Raw genomic sequence first — 21151 nt, 5'->3', positions numbered from 1 at the left:
TCCAAAAGTAAGAAGAGTAGAGTCCCTTCTGTCAGTAGTGCTTCTTCTGTTGAAGTGCAGGAATATAACTTTAGTGCTGTGCAGATTTAAAAGTGTACACAAATGCAGATTTGTTCATTTCCAGAAGTGACCAGATAAGAGTTTGAACGTCCACAAACATGGGAAATTGTTTGCCAAGTTCCATCTTTTGCCTCCTCATGTTTTGGGTTAATGCATACTAACATTGAAAATGGAAATTTTGAGAAGGTTCATAAACCCGTTCCCTCAAAATGGGATTTAAGGAAAAGTTTGAGGTTAAATAATGTTGGTATTTGTTAAGCGCTTACTATGTGCCGAGCACTGTTCTAAGCGCTGGGGTAGACACGGGAATCAGGTTGTCCCACGTGGGGCTCACAGTCTTCATCCCCATTTTACAGATGAGGGAACTGAGGCACAGAGAAGTTAAGTGACTTGCCCACAGTCACACAGCCGACAAGTGGCAGAGCTGGGATTCGAACTCATGAGCCCTGACTCCAAAGCCCGTGCTCTTTCCACTGAGCCACGCTGCTTGTTAAAGAGCGTGGCCACGATAGTTTGCAGTAGCTTCTAGGAAACTGTAGCTTTAGTTCCCATCGGAATAATGGATTACGAGAAGAATCTCATTACTTATGTCATTATGGACATATTAGCAGAACATTTGTACCTGGGCCTGAGCAGCACAAGCCCAGGCAGATGTTTATGGCTAGCAGGGCATAAATGCCTAGGAGGTATGGGGAGGAGGAAGAGCGCCACTCTACAAATGTTAGAAGGCCAGGACCAGTGGTGTTGAGGTACAAGAGCCATATCTAAATGATTAAAGGCCCAGGAAATGGTGCAATGGCAAACTCTTAAATAAACCCTGACTCCACCCCACCCCACCCAAGTTAGTCACTTAAATATGGTTTGGATAATGTGCTAGGTATTAAACTTTGAAGGAGCTATCTAGCCCTGAGAACCGCAGGGAATGGGTAAACTGCAGCCAGCTGTGCTTTCTTTGTTTCTGGTTTCCACTTGTTACACTGTTCTTCAAAATACTGACCCATTTAATCGTTTTGAGGTAATCTAATCAAACTATAAGACAAGTGGCAATGTAGATCCCCCCCCCCCCCCCCCCCCCCCCCCCCCCGAGAGTATTCAGATTACTTTCCCCAACTCTGCCACTTGTCTGCAGTATGACCTTGGGTAAATCCCTGACTTCTCCGTGGGGATTAAGACTGTGAGCCACATGAGGGACAGGCACTGTGTCCGTCCCTATTAGCTTGCTTCTACCCCAGCGCTTAGTACCGTGCCTGGCAGATTAAGCCCTTAACAAATACCATTTTTAAAAAATGCAGAAAGAAACTACAGGACAAACTATAGGAAGGAGTTTCAGGTGGGGCTGGTTTTAGTAATTCCAATTAATGTGATAGAGGTCATTTTTTGTTGTTCCTCAGAGCCCGCCCAGGGTGGACATAACCTTGTGCAAGAACTGCCAAGTAAAAATAATTTTGGACTCAAAGGTAAGGATCTTCCCTTCTTCGTCATCTTCATTTCTTTAATGTGTCCGGGTGACCCTCAAAAAGCCCAGCAGCTGTTTGGGATGAGGAATGGGAGAGATCACATGGAGGATTGCCACTGAATTCAGAGAAACTGCAGTAGATGATGAGGCCTTTTTGGATGCTAACCAAGTTTGAAAATTCCAAGAAATAGTCAAATATGACTTTGAAGTGCCTCCTTGGATGTTGTACGATATTTAGCTGAATGATTTTGCAGTTTCCAGTAATAAACATTTAATGTTTTTGAAGTTTCTTCTACTTAAGGTGGAGATCCGTTGTACTTTGTTCTCCCAGGTGCTTAGTTCTTTGCTTTGTACACAGTAAGCACTCAGTAGTGATTGATTAATTTGCAGCTGGGCAGTAGTCTGGGGCTTTGTATAAACAGTGCTAAACCGGAGCCTCAAGGATCTTTTCTCACTAAGACATTTACTAGTGCGGCTCAATGGAAAGAGCACGGGCCTGAGAGTCAGAGGACCTGGGTTCTATACCTAGCTCCGCCCCCCCAGGTCTGCTTTTAGGCCTTGGGCAAGCCACTTCACTTGTACCTCAGTTTCCTCATCTGTAAAATGGGGATTAAATCCTACTCCCTCCTACTCAAACTGAGAGTCCCAAGTGGGACATGGACTCTGTCCAACCTGATTAATTCCTGTCTACCCTGTTGGCTTTTACTACTCTGTTGTATTGTACTCTCTCAAGCGCTTAGTACAGTGATCTGCACACAGTAATGGGCTCAATAAATTCAGTTGATGGTGATCAGTGATCTCTCCCAGTACTTAGTATGGTGCTTGGAACATAGTAAGTTCTAAACAATAATAATAATGTTGGTATTTGTTAAGCACTTGCTATGTGCAGAGCACTGTTCTAAGTGCTGGAGTAGATACAGGGTCATCAGGTTGTCCCACTTGAGGCTCACAGTCTTAATCCCCATTTTACAGATGAGGGAACTGAGGCGCAGGGAAGTGAAGTGACTTGCCCACAGTCACACAGCTAACGAGTGGCAGAGCTGGGATTTGAACCCATGACCTCTGACTCCCAAGCCCGGGCTCTTTCCCCTGAGCCACACTGCTTCTCTACTTGTGGTAAACAAGTACCACAGTTCTTATCATCATCCTAAGAGTAATAATTAATGGTGTTCATGAAAAAGATTTCAGTTCCTAGTATATCATGCTTTCCGCACCTGGATCTTGGTTGAAGGTTCTGGGAAAATTCTTCACCAGGGTCTGCCCGAATGACCTCAAGTGACTGTTAAATACTAACTTTGGGAAAGTTCACCTCTGTAGCTAAATTAGAGGTTTCCTTGAGCAGCCCTAATAGAAAGGTGATGGGTCTGAAGGGAGAGTTGGAAAAGAGGTCCATGGGTGCAGTCGATTCTGCCAGAGCTCACAGTGAGCCGTGGCCAGAACGCAGTGGTAGAATTGGCCACGCTTCTCCGGCCAGTACTGACCCATCTGGCTTCAGGGTGGAAGTGGTGTTGAAAGAAAGAATTGCACAGTTTTCGACATGCTAAGTACCCACGCCCACTTACCCCCACTTCACTCTGTGCATTCTCGTGCAGTGAACTTTGAGAGGGGAGCAGCCATCCGTTTCCCCCACTTAAAGTCGGAGGTCTCCCACCTACCTGAGGGAAGATGAAGGCAGCTTAAGTGATTTCTCAAAAGTAATTTGAACTCACTGTATAAATCAAGTCCAGGTTGTGGCATGTGCCTGTCTTGCTGATGCAGGCTCTCAAATCAGCCGTTTCCACCAAACCATTTTTGAACAGAGGAAAGGTAATGATGCCGATGTCTGTAACTAGCTGGAAAAAGGTGCAGCTGTTTTGGGCCTGCCGGGACAGGAATTGTTTGAGATCCTAGGTGTCAAAAAGTGATGTGTAGATTGATCTGAGTTCAGGGGGATATAGTATAGATTTCAGAGGCCTCAGGAAAAGCCTGAATTTAAATTTATCATAGAAAGGAAAGGTGAGATCACCGTCAGTTATATTCATTAAAGGTTTATTGTGTGCAGAGCACACATTCATAGAATTAGGGAGCAGTAGCATCCAATGAGTCTTGGTCTGGTCTCCAAATTTTAAGTCCCTAACATTTGGGTGGCTTTTTTCATTTGTTTTTTGTACCCCTCTTTGTGCTGTTTCTCTTTCTGCAAATGCGGAAGCATACCTCTCCTGTTGTGGCCTGTTAGATTGTGAGCTTTTGAGGATAAAGTTTGTAGTTACTCATTCTGTTGAACTGTCCCAGGCACTTAGTACAGGGGCTCAGTGAATACTGTTGATGTGAGATACTGACTTACATTTGATTGCTGAAACATTTAAATGCCCCTCTGTGTTTCTCATTCAAAATGAGGATTTGAAGTTTCCCGGAAGCACAGCGACTGACCCTGATTCTCGAGTGGAATTTTTAGTGGCTTTTGTCCTCATGGCCCCGATGATCTGCAGTCTGCATAATAATAATAATAATGGTATTTGTTGAGTGTCTAATATGAGCCAGGCAGTGTACGAAGCACTGGGGTGGATACAAGCAAATCAGGTTGGACACCGTCCCCGTCCCTCATGGGGTTCACTGTCTCAATCCCCAGTTTATAAAGGCGGTAACTGAAGCCCAGAGAAGTAAAGTGGTTTGCCCAAGGTCACCCAGATGACAAGTGGCAGAGCTGGGGGATTAGAACCTATGACCTTCTGACTCCCAGGCCCGTGCTCTATCCACTACACCGTGCTGCTTCTATAGGACCGAGCCATCCCTCAAGTAGCATTTCAATGTCTTAATTTTTTAACTCTTGTCAAATCCCAACAGGGGCGTGGAAGAACGCGATAGAAGAATGGACGGCAGAAGACTGGAATGAAGACGTGAGTGGAGCCGATATAGTTGGCCAGATTACATGATCTCTCTCGGGGTCGAGGTGTTCAGAAATCCGGTGTCGGGTATTTGAGTGTTAATGTGTGAGTCTGCCGTGGCTTTTCTTCATGTTGCTTGTGTTCAAAACACTTTCTTTGCTTCACTAGAAGATGAACCTCTTTAAGCAGGTTCTTTTGGTGAACGGGAGAAAAATCTTGTCAGGTTTTCATTTAGAGCTTTCAGAGGGCCATGCTTGGGAGTTTTTAATAATCCTTTTGAAAAATTTCCTATTCTCCCATTTCTTATCCCTAAGAAGAGTGGCAATCTACTCTTGGCATCCTTGATTCTGCTTGTCCTAGTGATCAAATGTTTAAAGGATTCAGGCTGCTGCTTTCTATGAGTGTCTATATCCCTTGGAAATAAAGGGTTGTGCCACTTGGGTCAACAGAATTGAGGTGGTGTAATCTGTTGAAAAAGGAAAGAACTGGAAGAACAGATTCGGTGCCCTTGAACGAGTCCCTTAACCTCAAGTTTTCCTCAAGGTGGGGCTTTGATTTTTCCCAGTAGAAGCTCAGTAAGTAGATTATTTAAGTTAGGGTGGGCAGTTAAAAGTTTCCATTCCCGTGAAGTCATTAGGAGGGTTGTGCTTCCTGTCTCCTGCTTTTCCGTCTTTAGTCGGTTCATTGTGCTGTCTCTTGAAGTCCACAAGTTGCCGCTTGCTCCGGAGGTCCCTGCCACACACTCACTTTGCTGAATTGCGTGACAGGTAGGCAGGCAAGGCTTTCAAGGTTCACTGTCTGGGAACAGGACCGAAGATCTTTCGGGCTCCTGTCTCCCTGGGGAAAATCACATCTTTATGCCAGGGTGGAATTCTGGACACTATTGAAAATGTTGATATTCATTTTCATTTCTAGAAATGTCAAAATATCTGGAGCTATTCTTGCTTCTTCATGTGCATATTTGTGTCTGTGCACGCACATGGGCACATACACACACACACACACACACACACACACACACACACACTCTCTCTCCCTCCCCAACGCACACACTCCCCTGCTCAGAGGCAGACACATTCTTTCTACCAAACCCTGCTGACATCTGTAACAAAACACGGTTCAGCTGCCACCTGCGTCATGTGATGTGGCAAATGGCATAATCCTAGTACACTTTCTGAACGGCTACTCGTTTGCTGTTTTGCCACAATCCAGATTGGTAGTCACCATTGTCTTGGGAATACCCTTCTGTTTGAGTTTCTCTACCTAGGTAAATCCACTACGCCTCTCATGGGAGCTCAAGCCTTTTTTTACTTATTTTTTTATTTATGGTATTTGTTAAAGTACTTACAATGTGCCAGGCACTAAGCGCTGGATTCAGTCCATGTCCCACAAACCCCTTAATCCCCATTTTAAAGAAGAGGCAACTGAGGCAAAGAGAAACTAAGTGACTTGCCCAGGGTCACACAGCAGATAACTTTCCGGATGGCCAAGCTCCTATCTTTCTCTTTCCGCATCCCTTTCTCACAGTTAACATCTGCTTTGTGGCCGTGGTTGCTCCTCAGCTGAGAGAAATGGACGGGATGGACGGAGCTTCCACACAGAGGCCTCAAGGTTCTTCCTGGAACTACTGCTCCCCCCTTAGTCCAGAGAAACCTAGAGGCCTTTCCATATTTTCCCCCAGGATTTTTGCTTCAGCGTTGGGGTTAACAAGAAGGGAGAAGTACTATGGTTGGAGAGTGTGTTCTCATTCTCTCTCTCTTTCTCTCTCTCTCCACCACCTCCCCCCACCCCCGCCCCAGCCGCAGCCTCCAGTTCCTGACACGTTACTCTTTCCAGACTACTCCAGCCGCTCTTCCACTGGGCTCCTAGCCAATACCCACCCAGACTGTTTGCTAAATAGAAGCAACGTGGCCTAGCGGAAAGAGCACGGTGCTGGGAATCAGAGGTCCTGGCCTATAGTCCCGACTCTGCCAATTGCTCACTGTATGATCTCGCGCAAGTCACTGAACTTCTCTCTGCCTCAGTTTCCTCAACTGTAAAATGAGTGCTAAATACCTGTTGTCCCTCCCACTTAGACTGTGAGCCCCATGAGGGACAGGAGCTGTGTCTGACCTGATTAACTCGTACCAACCCCAGCTTTGAGGACAGTGTTTGATCCATAGTAAGCGCATAACAGATACCATCAACTGCCCTGCCCTAACTCCTCTATCTTCTGGCCGTCTCCTGAAGCCATGTGAGAAGTCAGGTTTATTACTTCTCTCCATCCCACTATAAGTAGCTCTTTTGACCCAGGTTTTCATTATGCCTTTGGACTATACTGCTGTGTTCGGATAGGGAACCGGGTTGGGGAGGACACGTTTCTCTTTTGAGATTCAGCAAAGCCCCGTTGGGGTCCGTGTGTTAGTCTGGAGTGGGTTTGCCACCAGTGGGGTTTTTATTAGAAATAGACGAGGGGGGTTTCTTGTGGAATACCATTCAATAGTAACACATTTGTCGTCATCTTGCTCTGAACAGCTAAAATCTTCCGCGTCTCAGTTGGTGGCAAATGCACACCCTCCTTAGGGTCAATTTCCAACTCTGTTGTATCGTACCTGCCCAAGCGCTCAGTACAGTGCTCTGCACCCGGTAACAATACCATTGATTGATTGATGCAGGGGACTCTATCCCAGGCCCTGCTGAGTAGCCTCAAACTCCTCCCCACCCGCATCCTCCAGGCAGGCACAGCCCTGCAGCTCGCTTCAGAAGACCCTTCACCCATTTCCAGTCGAACCTCTTTGGATAGGCATAACATAACTGGTCCAAATATTTTCTGGATTAGTAATTTAGGAAGTTAAACTCATCACTATTTAAAGCACTAGGCATCTGTAGAAAACCTAGAAAATGGTTTGGTCTTTGCAGGTTACGTGGGAGCTAGAGTCACCCACCTGATTTCAGTGAAGTTCAGGCAGACCCATTTCACCCTTTCACTCTTACAGATTTTCCCTTTTGGTTTCCAGAACTAAAATGCAGCCTGGAGGTGGCATTAGAGCGGAAGGGGAACCAAGGGGTAGTTACCCTGCCCATCTGGAGTCTCGTATGTTCTGAGCTGTTGTCTGTAACCCCAAAATGTTCAGGACAACGGTTCAAGGCTTCACAACCCCGCTCTGAGGAGACGAGAGATCTTCCTTCCAAGAACAGTTTAACTTTTTGCTTGGCTCTGGGCCATACCTGCAGCGTTAACTAGTGTAGTAACATTTACTGCCCGTGAGGAGCAGGGTGTATAAAGTTGTGTACAGTGAAGATCTGGCCTGTTGACAATCTGAGTTGGAGTTTCCGGTGTGGGAAGCTAGAGCCAGTGCTGTCAGGCCTTTGATTATCTCATTTGTGTCAGGGTTTGGAACTCTGTGGAAAGGGCTTCATTATTGGCCGTATGTGTGTGTGTTGTAAGTAGCCATTATGCACAAGAATTTTCTAGACAGTACAAGTGTTTCTTGATGTGGGGAAGGATTTAAACAGTGGAGGTCCCTGAATTATCTTGCTGAAGGAGAATGTAGGGAAGCAGCATGGCCCAGTGGGCCTAGGTGTCAGAGGACCAATGTTCTAATTTCAAATCTGCCACTTGCCTGCTCGATGACCTCGGGAAAGCCATTTAACTCTTCTGTGCCTCAGTTTCTTCCTCTGTAAAATGGGGATTCAACACCTAATCCTGCCCCTCCCCCCCCCCAGACTGTGAGCTCTGCAGGGGACTGTATCCAACCTGATGATCTTGCATCTACCCCAGGCCTTAGTACAGTGTTTGGCACATAGGAAGTGCTTACCAAATACCATCATCATTGTTATTATCAATATTTCCATTTATAACATTTCCATTTGTGGATACTGTGGATGGTATTCTGGGTGGTTTTTGGAGCATACCAATCCAGAGAATCTGATAATGTGGGTTATGAACCTGATTTTTTTTGTTTGTTTTTGCAGCAGGCTTGGGGGGCGGGGTGTGTTTAGAGGGAGGTAGGGAGTTGGCATTTGTGAGGCACTGAACTAAACTCTGGGGTAAATACAAGCTAATCAGGTTATAAACAGTCCACATGGGACTCACAGTCTCAATCCCCATTTTCCAGATGAGGTAACTGAAGCTCAGAAAAGTGAAGTGATTTGCCCGAGGTCACACTGCAGATAAGTGGCGGAGCTGGGATTGGAACCCAGGTCCTCCTGACTCCAAGCCCAGGCTCTATCCACTTGTTCTGTGGGGCTTGCGCTATTCCTGGGTTACAGATCTTTGCTCGATTTGAGCATTCCATTGGTTCAATGATTGATTAATGAGAACATTATTAAAACTCTTGCACAAGTCTTTGATTTTTATAGTAGTTTACCATGACTTTTCTGCAGCCAGGTAAAAGCCATTAACCCACAAAAGGCTCTTTGTAGCTGCAGTTAGGCAAGTCTGTTCACAGTAAGAAAGATAAGTTCATTTTTATTCAGTAGTGTGTGGCACTCCAAGGTAATTCCATGGTCCATTATAGGCTAGAGATCCTTAAAGCTCACAGCACTGAATAAAAATGAGCTTGAAATTTCTCGTGCAAGGAAAACAATATTTTAGACTGGAGCCTTTAGCCTAACGGGTTGTTTTTGTTGGGGGTTTTTTAAGCTGTATTTGATGTTGGCTCAATCAGAACAGCCCAAGACCCAGCACAGCCTTTCTGCTTGAAATTATTCTATCTGAACAATGTAACAGGAAGATACATTTATGTTAATACTATCTGAAGAATGCCAGAAACTTGAGTGAGCATTGATGGGCTCTCCCTGTGAATTCTTGGCAGGGAATGTGTCTACCGACTCTGTTGTATTTTCCCCAGCTCTTAATGCAGTTCTCTGAACTCAGTGCTCATTGACCGATTGATTGATTCAACTGAAACGTCGTTCATTTAAACTTTCCCCTTCTCCTTTCCTACAGCTTTCGGAAACGAAGGTCTTCACTGCTTCATCTGTTCCGGCGGAGAATCACGTCACCCCTGGCCAGAGGTAAACCATTCTGCTTTTCATCCAATGTTTATTGGTCTAAAATGATTTTGTAGTGGGAAACAGTGTCAGGAATTTCCTACTCTTAGCATGAAGGCCATATTTAGTAAACGCAGTTGAGACATTGCAAGTTTTTCACCCCAACTCTTTGTTGTCCCAAACTAACCTTCCATCTGTACCTCACTCTCAACTCTCCCGCTTCCATCTCCCTGTAAAGACTGTTCACTTGGCTTGGCACTCCCTCTGACCGACCTCAGCTTTCTCACCATTGTCAGAGTCCTTCTGAGATTCCCCGCAAGTATTTGTTCAGCTGTATTTATCGAGCGCTTACTAGGTGCAGAGCACTGTACTAAGTGCTTGGGAGAGTACACTGTAACAATGAACAGACACATTCTCTGCTCACAATGAGCTTAAAATAGTCACTGCTATCCCCCCCCCCCCCCCCCCCCCAGTGGTAATTGGGTTCTTCCTGCTAACTAGGCCCTTTGCTACCACAACTCCCAGAACTTCTGTGTACTCTGACTCCCCAGTCTGGGTCTTATTTAGGGGCCCATCTTCCCCGTTTGACTGAAAGTTCCTCATGAACAAGAATTGAGACTTTTGTACTCCTCCCAAGCAATTAGTACAATGCTCTGCTTACAGGTGTTCAGTAAATGCTATCGATTGAAACTTTCCCTGAGTAACCCTCAGCTCACCAAGTTGAATAAATTCAGCAGCCATATCTAGCATTAGGTAGTTATTAATAATGATGGCATTTGTTAGCGTTTACTCTGTGCCAGGCACTGGGGTAGATACAAGATCATCAGGTCCCACATGAGGCTCACAGTCTGTAGGAAGCGGAACAGCCTAGTGGAGAGAGCATGGGTCTGGGAGTCAGAGGACCTGAATCTATTCTCAGCTCCGCCATTTGTCTGCTGCGTGACGTCGGGCAGGTCACTTAACTTCTCTGGGCCTCAGTTTCCTCATCGGTAAATGGGGATTTAGATTGTGAGCCTCATTTGGGACATGGACTGTGTCCAACCTAATTAGCTTTTACTACTTCAGCACACAGTACAGTGCCATTTACTGTTGACCAGGGGTTCTGAATCCTAATTTTGCAGCTGAGGAAAGTGAGGCATAGAGAAGTGAAGTGACTTGCTCAAGATCACACAGCAGGTAAGTGATGGAGCCAGGATTAAAACGCAGGTCCTCTGAATCCCATGCCTGTGCTCTTTCCACTAGGTCATGCTTCCCTTCCATACCCAGCCTCAGCACTGTAGATGTTTACATTCAGTTATTTATTTTGATTTTTATGTCAGTCTTCTCCACTTATCGCGTAAACCTCACTGAGCATCTTCCCCGCACCCAGTGGGCCCTCAGTGTTATTACTGCTGGTCTTTTTTTCTGATCTTTTAATTTTTTAAATATCATCTTATTCCATTCCTTTTCTTCTACATCTTTGTCTCCTGGTTCTTCTCCTACCTCTCTGGCCTAGCCTCATCTGTCTCTTTCACCGGCTCTTCCTCTGCTTTGTAAGATTCAGTTCTGGGATGTTTTTTCTTAATTTATACCCATTTCCTTAAGCTCAACTATCATCACTAGGTAGACAAACTTCATATCTACCTACTTCTTCACAATCTCTTTCTCTACAGTCTTACATCCCTTGCCTCCAGGACATCTCAATATGTTCAAAACTAAATGCGTGTTCCCTTCCAAATTCTCTCCTTCACCTAACTTTCCCATTACAGTTGATAAAACCACTGCCCTCCAGGACTCTCAAATGCGTATCCTTGGCCTCATTTCTGACTCCTCCCTCTGTCTTTCAACCCACATAATCAGCCTGTCACCAGATCTGCTCAGCTCTCCTCAGTATTTGAGGTCAGGCAGTGTGTCTACTATGTGTATTTCTCCCTATCAAAGTGCTTCGTAGAGTGCCCTGCCAAGGGTAATCACCTGATAGTATTTTTTGAATGGTAGACACTTCTTTCTTTTAAATCATTATCAGTCTATTACCAAATTCTGTCTGTTCTTCCTGCACAATGTCTCCAGAATGGACCCCTTCCCATATTCTCCATCCAAACTGCCCTCATGCTGGTCTGGCACCTGTCATATCCCATCTCGATGACTGCGTCAGCCTCCTGGCCTGACCTCCCTGCCTCCAGCTGCTCCCCTCTCCATTCCGTACTTCTCTTGGCTGCCCAAATACACTATCCTAAGGCAGTGCTGCTTGACTGCCCACAGTCTTCAGAATCCTCAAATGCTTTCCCCTCCCTCTCCACATCAAGCAGAATTATCCTGACCATTGCCTTTAAGACACTCAATCATCTCCCTCTGCGTTCTGCCACTCCCCCCCCCGCCCCCAACCAAACACACACACACCCACTCCTCTCCCACTACCCTTCACATGCTTTGTTCCTCTCAAGTCAGCTTGGTCATTGTGCTTCTTTTTTCTTGTCTCTCACTTCCCACCTCTTCCCCTCACTGTCTCTTTTATGTGGAATCTCTCCCCCTTCACATCCATCAATCCACTGCTCTCCTCATCTTCAAGGCCCTTCTGAAGTCAAACCACTTTAAGCAAGTCTTACCTGATTAATTTCTCATCTACGCATCTTCCCCCCACCAACTGCTACCGAAGGTCACCGAAGCAAAACTTGAGTTCTACTCCCTCTCCTTTCCCCAAGTTCACTTTGGTGCATATCTTTATATTCTTACGGCGCCTTTCTACCTGTAATTTTTTTTTTAATGTTGGTCTCTGCCACTAGATTGTCTGCTCCTTGAGAACAGGGATTACGACTACTAACTATTCTACCCTCTCAAGTGCTCAATACAGCGCTCTGCACAGAAGCAGCAGCGTGGCAGAGTAGAAGGAGTATGGGCCTGGAAATCAGAGGACATAAATTCTAATCCCGGCTCCTTCACTTTGCTGTGTGACCCTGGGCAAGTCACTTCACTTCCTCTGGGCCTCAGTTCCCCATTTTACAGATGAGGTATTAAGAATGTGAGCCCCATGTGGAACATGGAGTGTGTCCAACCTGACTAGCTTATATCTATCCTAGCACAAAGTGCACTATGTGACACGTAGTAAGCACTTAATAAATGCCATTAAAAAAAAAAAAGCCCTCAAGTTCTATGGATTGATTGCTCTCTAAAAGCCTCTATAGAAATGAGGGCATAGGGTTGGAAGCCAACAAGATGGAGGATTCAGATAGTGATGCATGTGAACAAAGTAAGAGAGAAATCATTTTAAGAAGCCTCTTTGGAGAGTGCTTTGTTCAAGCCCCTAATGCTGTTGATGGTTGTAGAAGCCCCACTGTAAAAGCGAAAAATAAAAAACAAAGTACTATTGACTCAGCTCATCGTTACAGTACTTTTTGATTTCTAAGAATTGCACTTAGGTTGAAAAGGTTGTGGAATATTCCTCAGGGTTTCTGCACGTTCTTTGACTCTGTTTCTTATTGCACTGAAGGCTCTGTTCTTATGCAAAGATCATTAGTAAGTAAAAGATGGTAACAATTGGATTTTTTAAAGAATATCCTTGACACATTGGTAAATATCAGGACAAGTTATTCAGTAATTCTTTTTAGGGGCCCAATTTTTGTCCAGAAGACAGTGATGTGGTATTTTCCAAGCACATATCTGATTGGCATGTGTGGAAATCATTATTTCTGAGTTTTCTGGAATAAGGACCTACAGTATTATGTGCATAATTGCCCGCACTTTTGCATAGTCATCAATTTATTGAGTGCTTACATTTTGCAGAGATCCTTACTTCACGTTTGGGAGAGTTGGTAGACAGGTTCCCTGCCACGCAGAGTTTGCAGTTTTTCTTATATTAAAAATGGGTGAGGCAGTTATTGGGGGTAATATAACATTGAAGTCTTAAAGCAAAAAAAGAGGTGAAGGAAAGGAAAAGCCCTTGAAATTGTGGTTCTTCTGTTGCACTCTCCAAAGCGCTGCGTGCTATTAGGCATTTGGTGAATAAACCCTCACCCTCCCCTCTCCCCTTGTACTCCCTCTCCCTCCCAGGGGGCACCTTATCAATGAGGAAACTCTCCACACACAACCTCCCTCCCGGGCCCCGCTCGAGACTGCCTCTGCTGAACTGTCGGTTCTCACCTTTCTCCTCCTCTCTCAGGGTTTGCCGCTATGACCCCCTCATAATTATGAGGCACAAAAAGCAAACCTTTATTTTCCTCCTGAAAAACAGGGCAGGGACAGTCATTCACCTAAATATGGTCTACCAGTATATCACCGCATTTGGTGTGAGAGGTGTGGTTGAGCCACCCGTACTTTGGGCATACTGCTCCGTGCAAAACTGGGAAATTTAGCGCCCAGCCCAGCAGATGAAGCCCCTCCTTGAAGCAGGCTCCAGGAAAGGAAGAATTTCATAACTAATGAGCAGACCCACAGGGCTAGTACGTCCCCTGGGTTATGTCGGCAGGGTCAAACAGATGGGGTGGACATTGTTGCCCTGTCTCCTGAAAAAGCCCTTCATCCTTCTTGGGTAGAGTTGGGACAGAGCGGTCTTTGAAACAAAATGCAGGAGGCAAGAGTCTTCCGTAGGGTTAGGGCCCCAAGGAGTCAGGCTCCTGCCCCAGAGGCGGGGAAAGCGATCAGTGGGATGGTTCGCCAGCACCTCACCAAGGCATCAGAGAATCCTGAGGGAATCCTGAGGCTGTGCTGAAATGGAAACTTGTATTTTTTTGGTTTGTTTTATTCGTTATTTTTAATGGTATTTGTTAAGCACTTTCTATGTGTCGGGCAGTGTACTATACACTGGGGTAGTATAAAGGTAATTGGTTGGGACACAATCCCTGTCCCACATAGAGCTCACAATCTAAGCCCCTCAGTTTGCTGATGAGGCATCTGAAGCACAGAGAAGTGAAGTGACTTGGCCATGGTCACACAGTAGACAAGGGGCAGAGCCGGGATTAGAACCCAGTTCCCCTGACTTTCTGGCTCTTTGTACTAGGCTATGCTGTGTGTCTAGTGATTCCTGGAGGATTCCTGAGGGGGGATGGACCAGGGCAACACGAGCACCACGGCCCTCATGGAAAGTAGAGTGGATCCTGGGGAGAGACACATGTTGGAGGAGAGGGAAAGGCTTTTGTGGATTGGAGTTGTTTTATATTTGTTAGGTAACTGACCCCTCCAGCCCTGCCTTCCTTCCTGCCCCCCATGAGGGCCCTGATCCTGGCCAGCTCCGTGCCCACTGGGCCGAGAAGCCAAGTGGTGAGGGGTTCCCTTGCTGTTCGGAGTGCTCTTCTATGAAGCAGAGGGGAGTTGGAGGAGTGGATGGAGGCTGGGTCGTCATCGGTCTGTCATTCTCAGAGGTTACCGGAAAGGAAAGGCTGGATGAGCTTCTGAGACTTCTTCTCTAGCTGCCTGGAGAAGAGCTGATTAGCTCAACTTTTTTTTTATTGTTTTTTGGGGTATTTAAGCCTTGACTACGTGACAGGCACAGTACCGTACCCCAGTGCTTGGCACATAGTGTGCGCTTAGCAAGTACCATAATTATTATTATTATATGCACTAGGGTAGATACAAGATAAATCAGGTAGATTCAGTCCATGTCCCACATGGACCTCACAGTCCTAGACCCCATTTTAAAGATGAGGTAAATGAGGCACAGAGACATTGAGCGATTTGCCTAAGGTCGCAGCAGTCAGGTGGTGGAGTCAGGATTAGAACTCAAGTCCTCTGACTCTCAGGCCTGAGTTCTTTCTGCTAGACCACTCTGCTTCAGCTGTGGCAGTCTTTTTCGCCCCACCAGCAGCAGAGCTTCTATCAGCCTAGAACTATCCCCTATGACAGTAAATGCACTAAATGGTGTCAACTGGACTTTCCAGCATGCGAAGCATTATGGCCTAGGGGAAAGAGTGTGAGCCCAGGATTCAGGGGACCTGGGTTCCCACCCGCCCTCTGCCAGCTGCTTGCTGCATGATCTTGGGCAAGTCCCTTTACTTCTATGTGCCTCAGGTTCCTCACCTATAAAATGGGGGTTAAATCCTATTCAGTGAATGGTATTTATTGAGAGCTTTTATGCAGAGCACTGTACTAAGTGCTTGGGAGAGTACAACACAGCATTGGGAGGATTCAACAGAAATGGTACTCCCCTCTTACTTAGACTGTGAGCACCATATTGGGACATGGCCTGGGTCCAACCTGATGAAGTATCTACGACAGCACCTAGAATAATCTTAATAAGTGCTTAACATACCATAGTAATAATGGCATGAGACCATTTCAGAGAAATGTTGATCGTGCAAGGGTATCACAGACTTCATTCATTCATTCATTCAGTAGTATTTATTGAGCGCTTACTATGTGCAGAGCACTGTACTAAGCGCTTGGAATGAACAAGTCGGCAACAGATAGAGACAGTCGCTGCCATTTGACGGGCTTACATTTCCAAGAGAGCGATCTCCCCTTGCTAACCTTCTGCTGCCTTCCTCCATCCCCTCCCGGCCCCATCTCTTTTATTAACCCCTAAGCCCCCCTGATCAAACTCATCTAGCTCTCAACGTTTCTCGTGGCCGCAGCCTCCCCCTCCTTCCAAAGGGCTGGATGCTGCTTCTCGACGTTAAGCGTCCTCCTTTTCACCCCCTGAACTGCCACTCTCCCATTTCCTCCTGCGTGATTCCTTCTTCACTTGAGGAATGTATCGGTTATAGAGTACTCTCCCAAGCGCTTAGTACATTGCTCTGCTCGAAGCGCTCAGTGTTTGTGACTGACTGACTCACTCCCCCCGGCGCTTAGCATTGACCTGGTGGCCCTGCTCCAGAAGCCCGCTACTTCCAGCCAAGAGACGGAGGTCAACTCCTTTGACCCTCCTCAACAACAGAGCTTCGGACAGGCGCTGGTCTTCACCAACTCTCAACACAACACTCAGATGGCCACGGGAACCGGCGGCTCCAACACCGTCAATTCCTACTCTCCTCAAAGTCTGGTAACCGAGTTTTAAGAACTCCGCGATGGTGGGCTTTACATCTGGAGTTCCCTTGTTTGGAATAAGCAGTCATCCCAAGAGGGTCCTGGCAGCTTCAGTACTTAAAGGAAACTGCCATCTTCTGAGGTTGGAAGAAGTGTCTTGTGTCGCGTAGAAGACACTGACTTAAAAAGAAAAAGAGCTTCCTCCCTGCCTAGCACTTTCATTCTGACCTCAGAAAACCCGTTTCGAGTCCAGAAGACAATGATGTGTGATTTCCAAGCACATATCCGATTTCTCCATGTGGAAATCCAACCTCGACTGAGTTTTCTGGCCTAATATTCACGGGTGTTGGGCAAGCGGAGGTACAAAAACCCACCCACTGATGTGGTGAATGTTGTTGAATTGTTTTTTTCCCTTTGGAATCCGGTCTTGCCATTTAATAAGAATGCAGCTATGGTACTCTTACTGTCTGCTTGTCTCCAAGTGGTGTATCGTCTCTGCAGAGCCACTGTAGGTGTTTTCTTTAAAGCGGGCAGTTATGGGGGGATTGTACTTCTATTTTCTTTGAGGCCAGAGCCCGGCAGGTGAGGTCTCTGAGGTCTGGGAGGGAGGAAGTGTAGGGGAACCACTAACCAGGTACTGGTGAAACCTCCATGGAACAAGAGCTGATAAAATCCCAAATGAGTGTTCCGACACAGCAGATGCCATGAGTGTGCAGTGAAAGTATGCCTTGGTTTCCTCTGCCCAGCCTAAATCGGTCACTCTCGGCCTTTCAGGTTACCTAGAGGCAATGTGCCAAAGCAGTGTGGCCTAATGGGAAGGTCGAGTACCTGGGATTCAGAGACCAGTGAGACTCAGCATAGCTCCCACTGACACCTGGCCATAGGAAGGAATGGAGAGGATTGTATGGGTGACACCCCTTCTTAGAAGGGGCTGATTTGGTCAGAGGTACAGGAAGAGTTGTATAGTTAATGTTTTATCTTCTTGTCCTGGGCCATTTTTTCAGTTTCCCCAATGGGTGCTTCAAAGTAGGATTCAGAGAATTGAGCCACCCAGTTTGGAAAGCAGAGACTTGCACATTTTGTCCCTTTTTCATCATCACTGACAACAAACCGGCTGAGGCCGGAGTTCTTTTGCATTTTTAGTCATCCTGAGCTAAAGTTAAGACATAGATACCCCCAATCCAGAAGGACTACGCAGACACCAAGAACTGAGAGTCGGGTGTTCTGTTCGCTAAGACCAAGAGACAGAGTTGTTCCGACCAGACCACTCTGTCATGTTCTCAATTACCTTTGTCTATAAGAGGTGAGGTCACCTGGGCAGATGATTACAAAAAGAAAAAGCTTATTTTTAAAAGTTGATATTTGAGATTTGAAGTCATTGGATATAATTTTGAGGCATCCGTAACATTTGTGTATATATCTGACCGGCATGTGGCTATGCCTGGTTCGGTTTTGGAGTATTAACTGTCAGATTATTTTTGAGTACCGAGACCCAGAACAGGGATTAGAACCCAGGTCTTCTCACTCTCAGCCTCAAGTCATTTCTCTTAGGCCACGCTGCTCTGGAGCATTCGCTCTATGTAATTCCTCTCTGGACTGTAAGCTCGTTGTGGGCAGGGAACGTCTGCCAGCTCTGTTACTCTGTTGCCAAGCACTCCACATGATGACTTTGATATTGGAAAGGCCTAGAGCGAACAATTGAGGATAGACAGAGGAAACTGAAGCGCTCTCTTACTCCCCAACTGTGGGATTTGCTTTGAGGATAGTGACACTCATTCTAATAAATCATTTTGGGATTTTATTAGTGCTTGTTTTGAGGAAGTTTCACCAGTACCTGGTTAGTGATTCCCCTAAACTTCCCCTCTCCCAGCCTTCAAGGTTCAAGGGAGGGAGAAACCCTTTGGGATTTTGTTGTGGGGTTTGGGGAGAGAAGGAGTGTTGTGGATAATGAAATGGAAACAGGGGCTGTTGAGTGAGTCAGTGTTAAAAAAAAAAAAAAAAGGAAAAGAAAAGATAAATCAAGTCCCCAGTAAACCCTGTATCAGCATGAGAGAGTTGAGAAGGTTGACTTTGGGTTTATGGGTTCTTACTTTATGGGTTCTTATTGACAGACCTGCATTTCTCAGCATTTTCTGAAGTTTTCCTTCAATACAGTAAGCAAGTGCATACACTAAGCAAGCACACGTAAGTACTGTCTAGTGTTGTGGGCCAAATGTAGAAAAGAGTAATGTCTGAGAGTGCGCGCTCTCTTTCTCTCTCGTTTTTCCCTCCTCTCTGCAGTCTTCAGTTCTTGGATCTGGGTTTGGAGAACTTGGCTCTTCGAAAATGGCCAACTCGACTGGTTCCCAGATCTTGGACCAGTTGAAATCCCCTAGTTTGGGCCAGTTCACTCCCCAGAGCTCCCAGCAAAGCAGCAGCCCTCCCACCACCACTTCCTCCTGGGATCTGAAGCCCCCCGTTCCCCAGTCCTCGGTTCTCAGTCAATTTGGTAAGTTGCGTGAGTTTGGGTCAGTCTTTTCTCCGTAAACGGTACCAAAAGGATGAGTCGGCTCCGTGCCTGTTTGCTGTAAAATACCGACGTACCTTTCAAGCTATTGAATGAAAAGCAGTGGTCAACTGAACCTCACAACTCTGCGGGGGAGTGTGATAGGACTACTTAGTGTAACTTGCAATTATAATTATGGTATTCGTTAAGCGCTTTCAGTGTCCCAAGCACTGTGCTAAATGCTGGATAATTATGGTATCTGTTAAGCACTTTCAATGTGCCACGCACTGTACTAAGCGCAGAGATAGATCCAAGATAATCGGATTGGACACAGCCCCTGTCCCCCATGGGGCTCACAGTCTTAATCCTTATTTTACTGATGAAGGACCTGAGGCACAGAGAAGCTAAGTGACTTGCCCAAGGTCACACAACAGAGAAGTGGATTTGTCTTGCCATGCCGTAAAATCATGAACTGGCCACTCCTGGAATTTCTGCCTGCTGTTCTGGCCACTACAGTTTATGAAAGATGCAGATTACTCGGAAGGATACAGATGTGGACAATCTGGGGATCACAGTCAACTCTCTTTATACTAGTTGTAATAAAATAATAACAGTAATAATAATGGTACTTGTTAAGCATTTACTATGTGCCAATTACTGTTCCAAGCACTGGGGTAGAGACAAGTTAATCAGTTTGGACGTGGTCCCTGTCCCACATGGGGCACACACTCATAATCCTCCATTTTACTGATGAGGGAACTGAGGCCCAGAGAAGTTGTGACTTATCCAAGGTCACCCAGGAGATATGTGGCAGAGCCAGGATTATAAGCCAGGTCCTTCTGACTCCCAGGCCCGTGCTCTATCCACTAAGCCACACTTCTTCTCTACAGTTCTCTCCCAAGCGCCTAATACAGTGCTCTGCCCACAACACACAATCGAGTGCCACCAGTTGATTGATTTAGCAGAATAGCTTCTTTACCAAAACAGGCTGGAAAGATTAGCTCTCTTTAGTTTCTGGAAAGACAAAGGGCCAAAAAGAGACATGATTGAGGTTTCCAGACTCACAAAGGCCAAACCCAAATCGCCGTTGACAGTACCAGGACTGGAGGGACACCAGTGAAGCTAGAAGACGGGTTCGAGACAGACACAAAGGCACTCAACACAACAGGTTGTAAGGGGTGAAATTTGTTTCCACCAAGTTTCTTGGGCAGAAAGAGAGTGGGCTAGACTTATGGACAACGGATCCCTAATGGGCGGTCAGAGAGATGAGTTGGAGTTGTTCGGTGGTACTTTCTTCCCACTCTGCATCCATTCGTCCTTTGTGGGGAGGCGAGGTATATACTGCAACTGGAATCCTGGGCTGGGTGGAACATCCTTTGGACCCAGTGAGGTGTTACGTCACTGCCGGTAGCCCTGGCCAATTTTACGGCTGTTAAGAGAGAACAAGCTGTATCGTGCATGTGGTGATGCACTATATTACTCACCATCTTAATAATACAGGGCAGATTCTGCCTCTCCCCTCCCCCTCCAAAAAAAAAAAAAGCAAGCACAAAATACCTTATTGCTACCAAACGAAGGAGATTTTGGACTTTCCAGCAATTCCCTAAAATCCAGTGACCCAGAATGGAAAAGAAATATGATGCCTACAGTCAGTCTATCTGGTTTAAGTATTCCTAACTGGAGTTTAAAAACAAAAAAAGACTGTTTATGCTATCCACATCCAGAAAGTGTCATAATCTACCAGATAAAGCGTCAGGGACGGTCAGTACAGCGGAGCCTGGGGAATCCCAGGCCCAAATAAGATATGGGGAGCCAGGTCTGGAGCAAAGGCAGAGGATTCAGGGCTAGAGATCCACTAGGGCAAAGGGACTGATAAAGAGCCCAGAGAAGCAGAGCATGGCCAGACTGGTGAGGTGGGAAGAAGCTTTCCTCATCCCTCGCTAACGGCGGATGCTTCCGTGCTCTTGGCTTGTTCATACTAGTCGGACCCAGTCTGAGTGTCAGCATCAGCAGTTTCTTTTGCAGTGTGGAACTTCATGAGAACCATAGGCCTGGGAGTCAGACGACCTGGGTTCTAATCCCAGCTCGGCCATGTGTGCTCTGCCATGCGACCATGGGTCAGTCACTTCTCTGTGCCTCAGCTACCTCATCTGTAAAATAGGACTTAAATCCCACTCCCTCCTGGTTAGACTGTGAGCCCCATGTGGGACGGGGACTGTGTCCAACCTGACTAACTTGTATGTACCCCAGCGCCGAGTGCGGTGCTTGACACATAGTAGCACTTAAATACCACTGTTCATTATGATGATGGTGCAGATTGAGGCTGGGCCTTCCCCTCTGCTCCTTTGCTCCTTTCTAATTGTTCTTCCTCCCAGCCCC

The 21151-nt window shown here is 46.2% G+C and overlaps 1 protein-coding gene and 2 non-coding genes across 10 annotated transcripts in view; all 3 read left to right on the top strand.

The window, feature by feature from the left end:
* UBAP2 (ubiquitin associated protein 2) overlaps positions 1-21151 on the top strand; it is a 129342-nt gene that overhangs the window by 78512 nt on the left and 29679 nt on the right. For all 8 annotated transcript variants that reach the window (XM_029059024.2, XM_029059023.2, XM_029059026.2 and 5 more), the window contains exons 9-13: positions 1452-1517; positions 4340-4392; positions 9311-9378; positions 16114-16303; positions 18568-18775. In XM_029059024.2, coding sequence (XP_028914857.1) covers positions 1452-1517; positions 4340-4392; positions 9311-9378; positions 16114-16303; positions 18568-18775 — 585 coding nt within the window. The remainder of the gene's footprint in view (positions 1-1451; positions 1518-4339; positions 4393-9310; positions 9379-16113; positions 16304-18567; positions 18776-21151) is intronic.
* On the top strand, positions 12952-13034 carry LOC114810529. Its single transcript, XR_003758225.1, has one exon. It is a non-coding gene; the product is annotated as a small nucleolar RNA SNORD121A (small nucleolar RNA).
* Positions 16535-16618, top strand: LOC114810530. Its single transcript, XR_003758226.1, has one exon. It is a non-coding gene; the product is annotated as a small nucleolar RNA SNORD121A (small nucleolar RNA).

The sequence above is a fragment of the Ornithorhynchus anatinus genome, chromosome 3, assembly GCF_004115215.2.
Source record: "Ornithorhynchus anatinus isolate Pmale09 chromosome 3, mOrnAna1.pri.v4, whole genome shotgun sequence".
NCBI lineage: Eukaryota > Metazoa > Chordata > Mammalia > Monotremata > Ornithorhynchidae > Ornithorhynchus > Ornithorhynchus anatinus.
The sequence above is the reverse complement of the archived record's forward strand: the minus strand, read 5'-3'. Positions and strand labels throughout refer to the sequence as shown.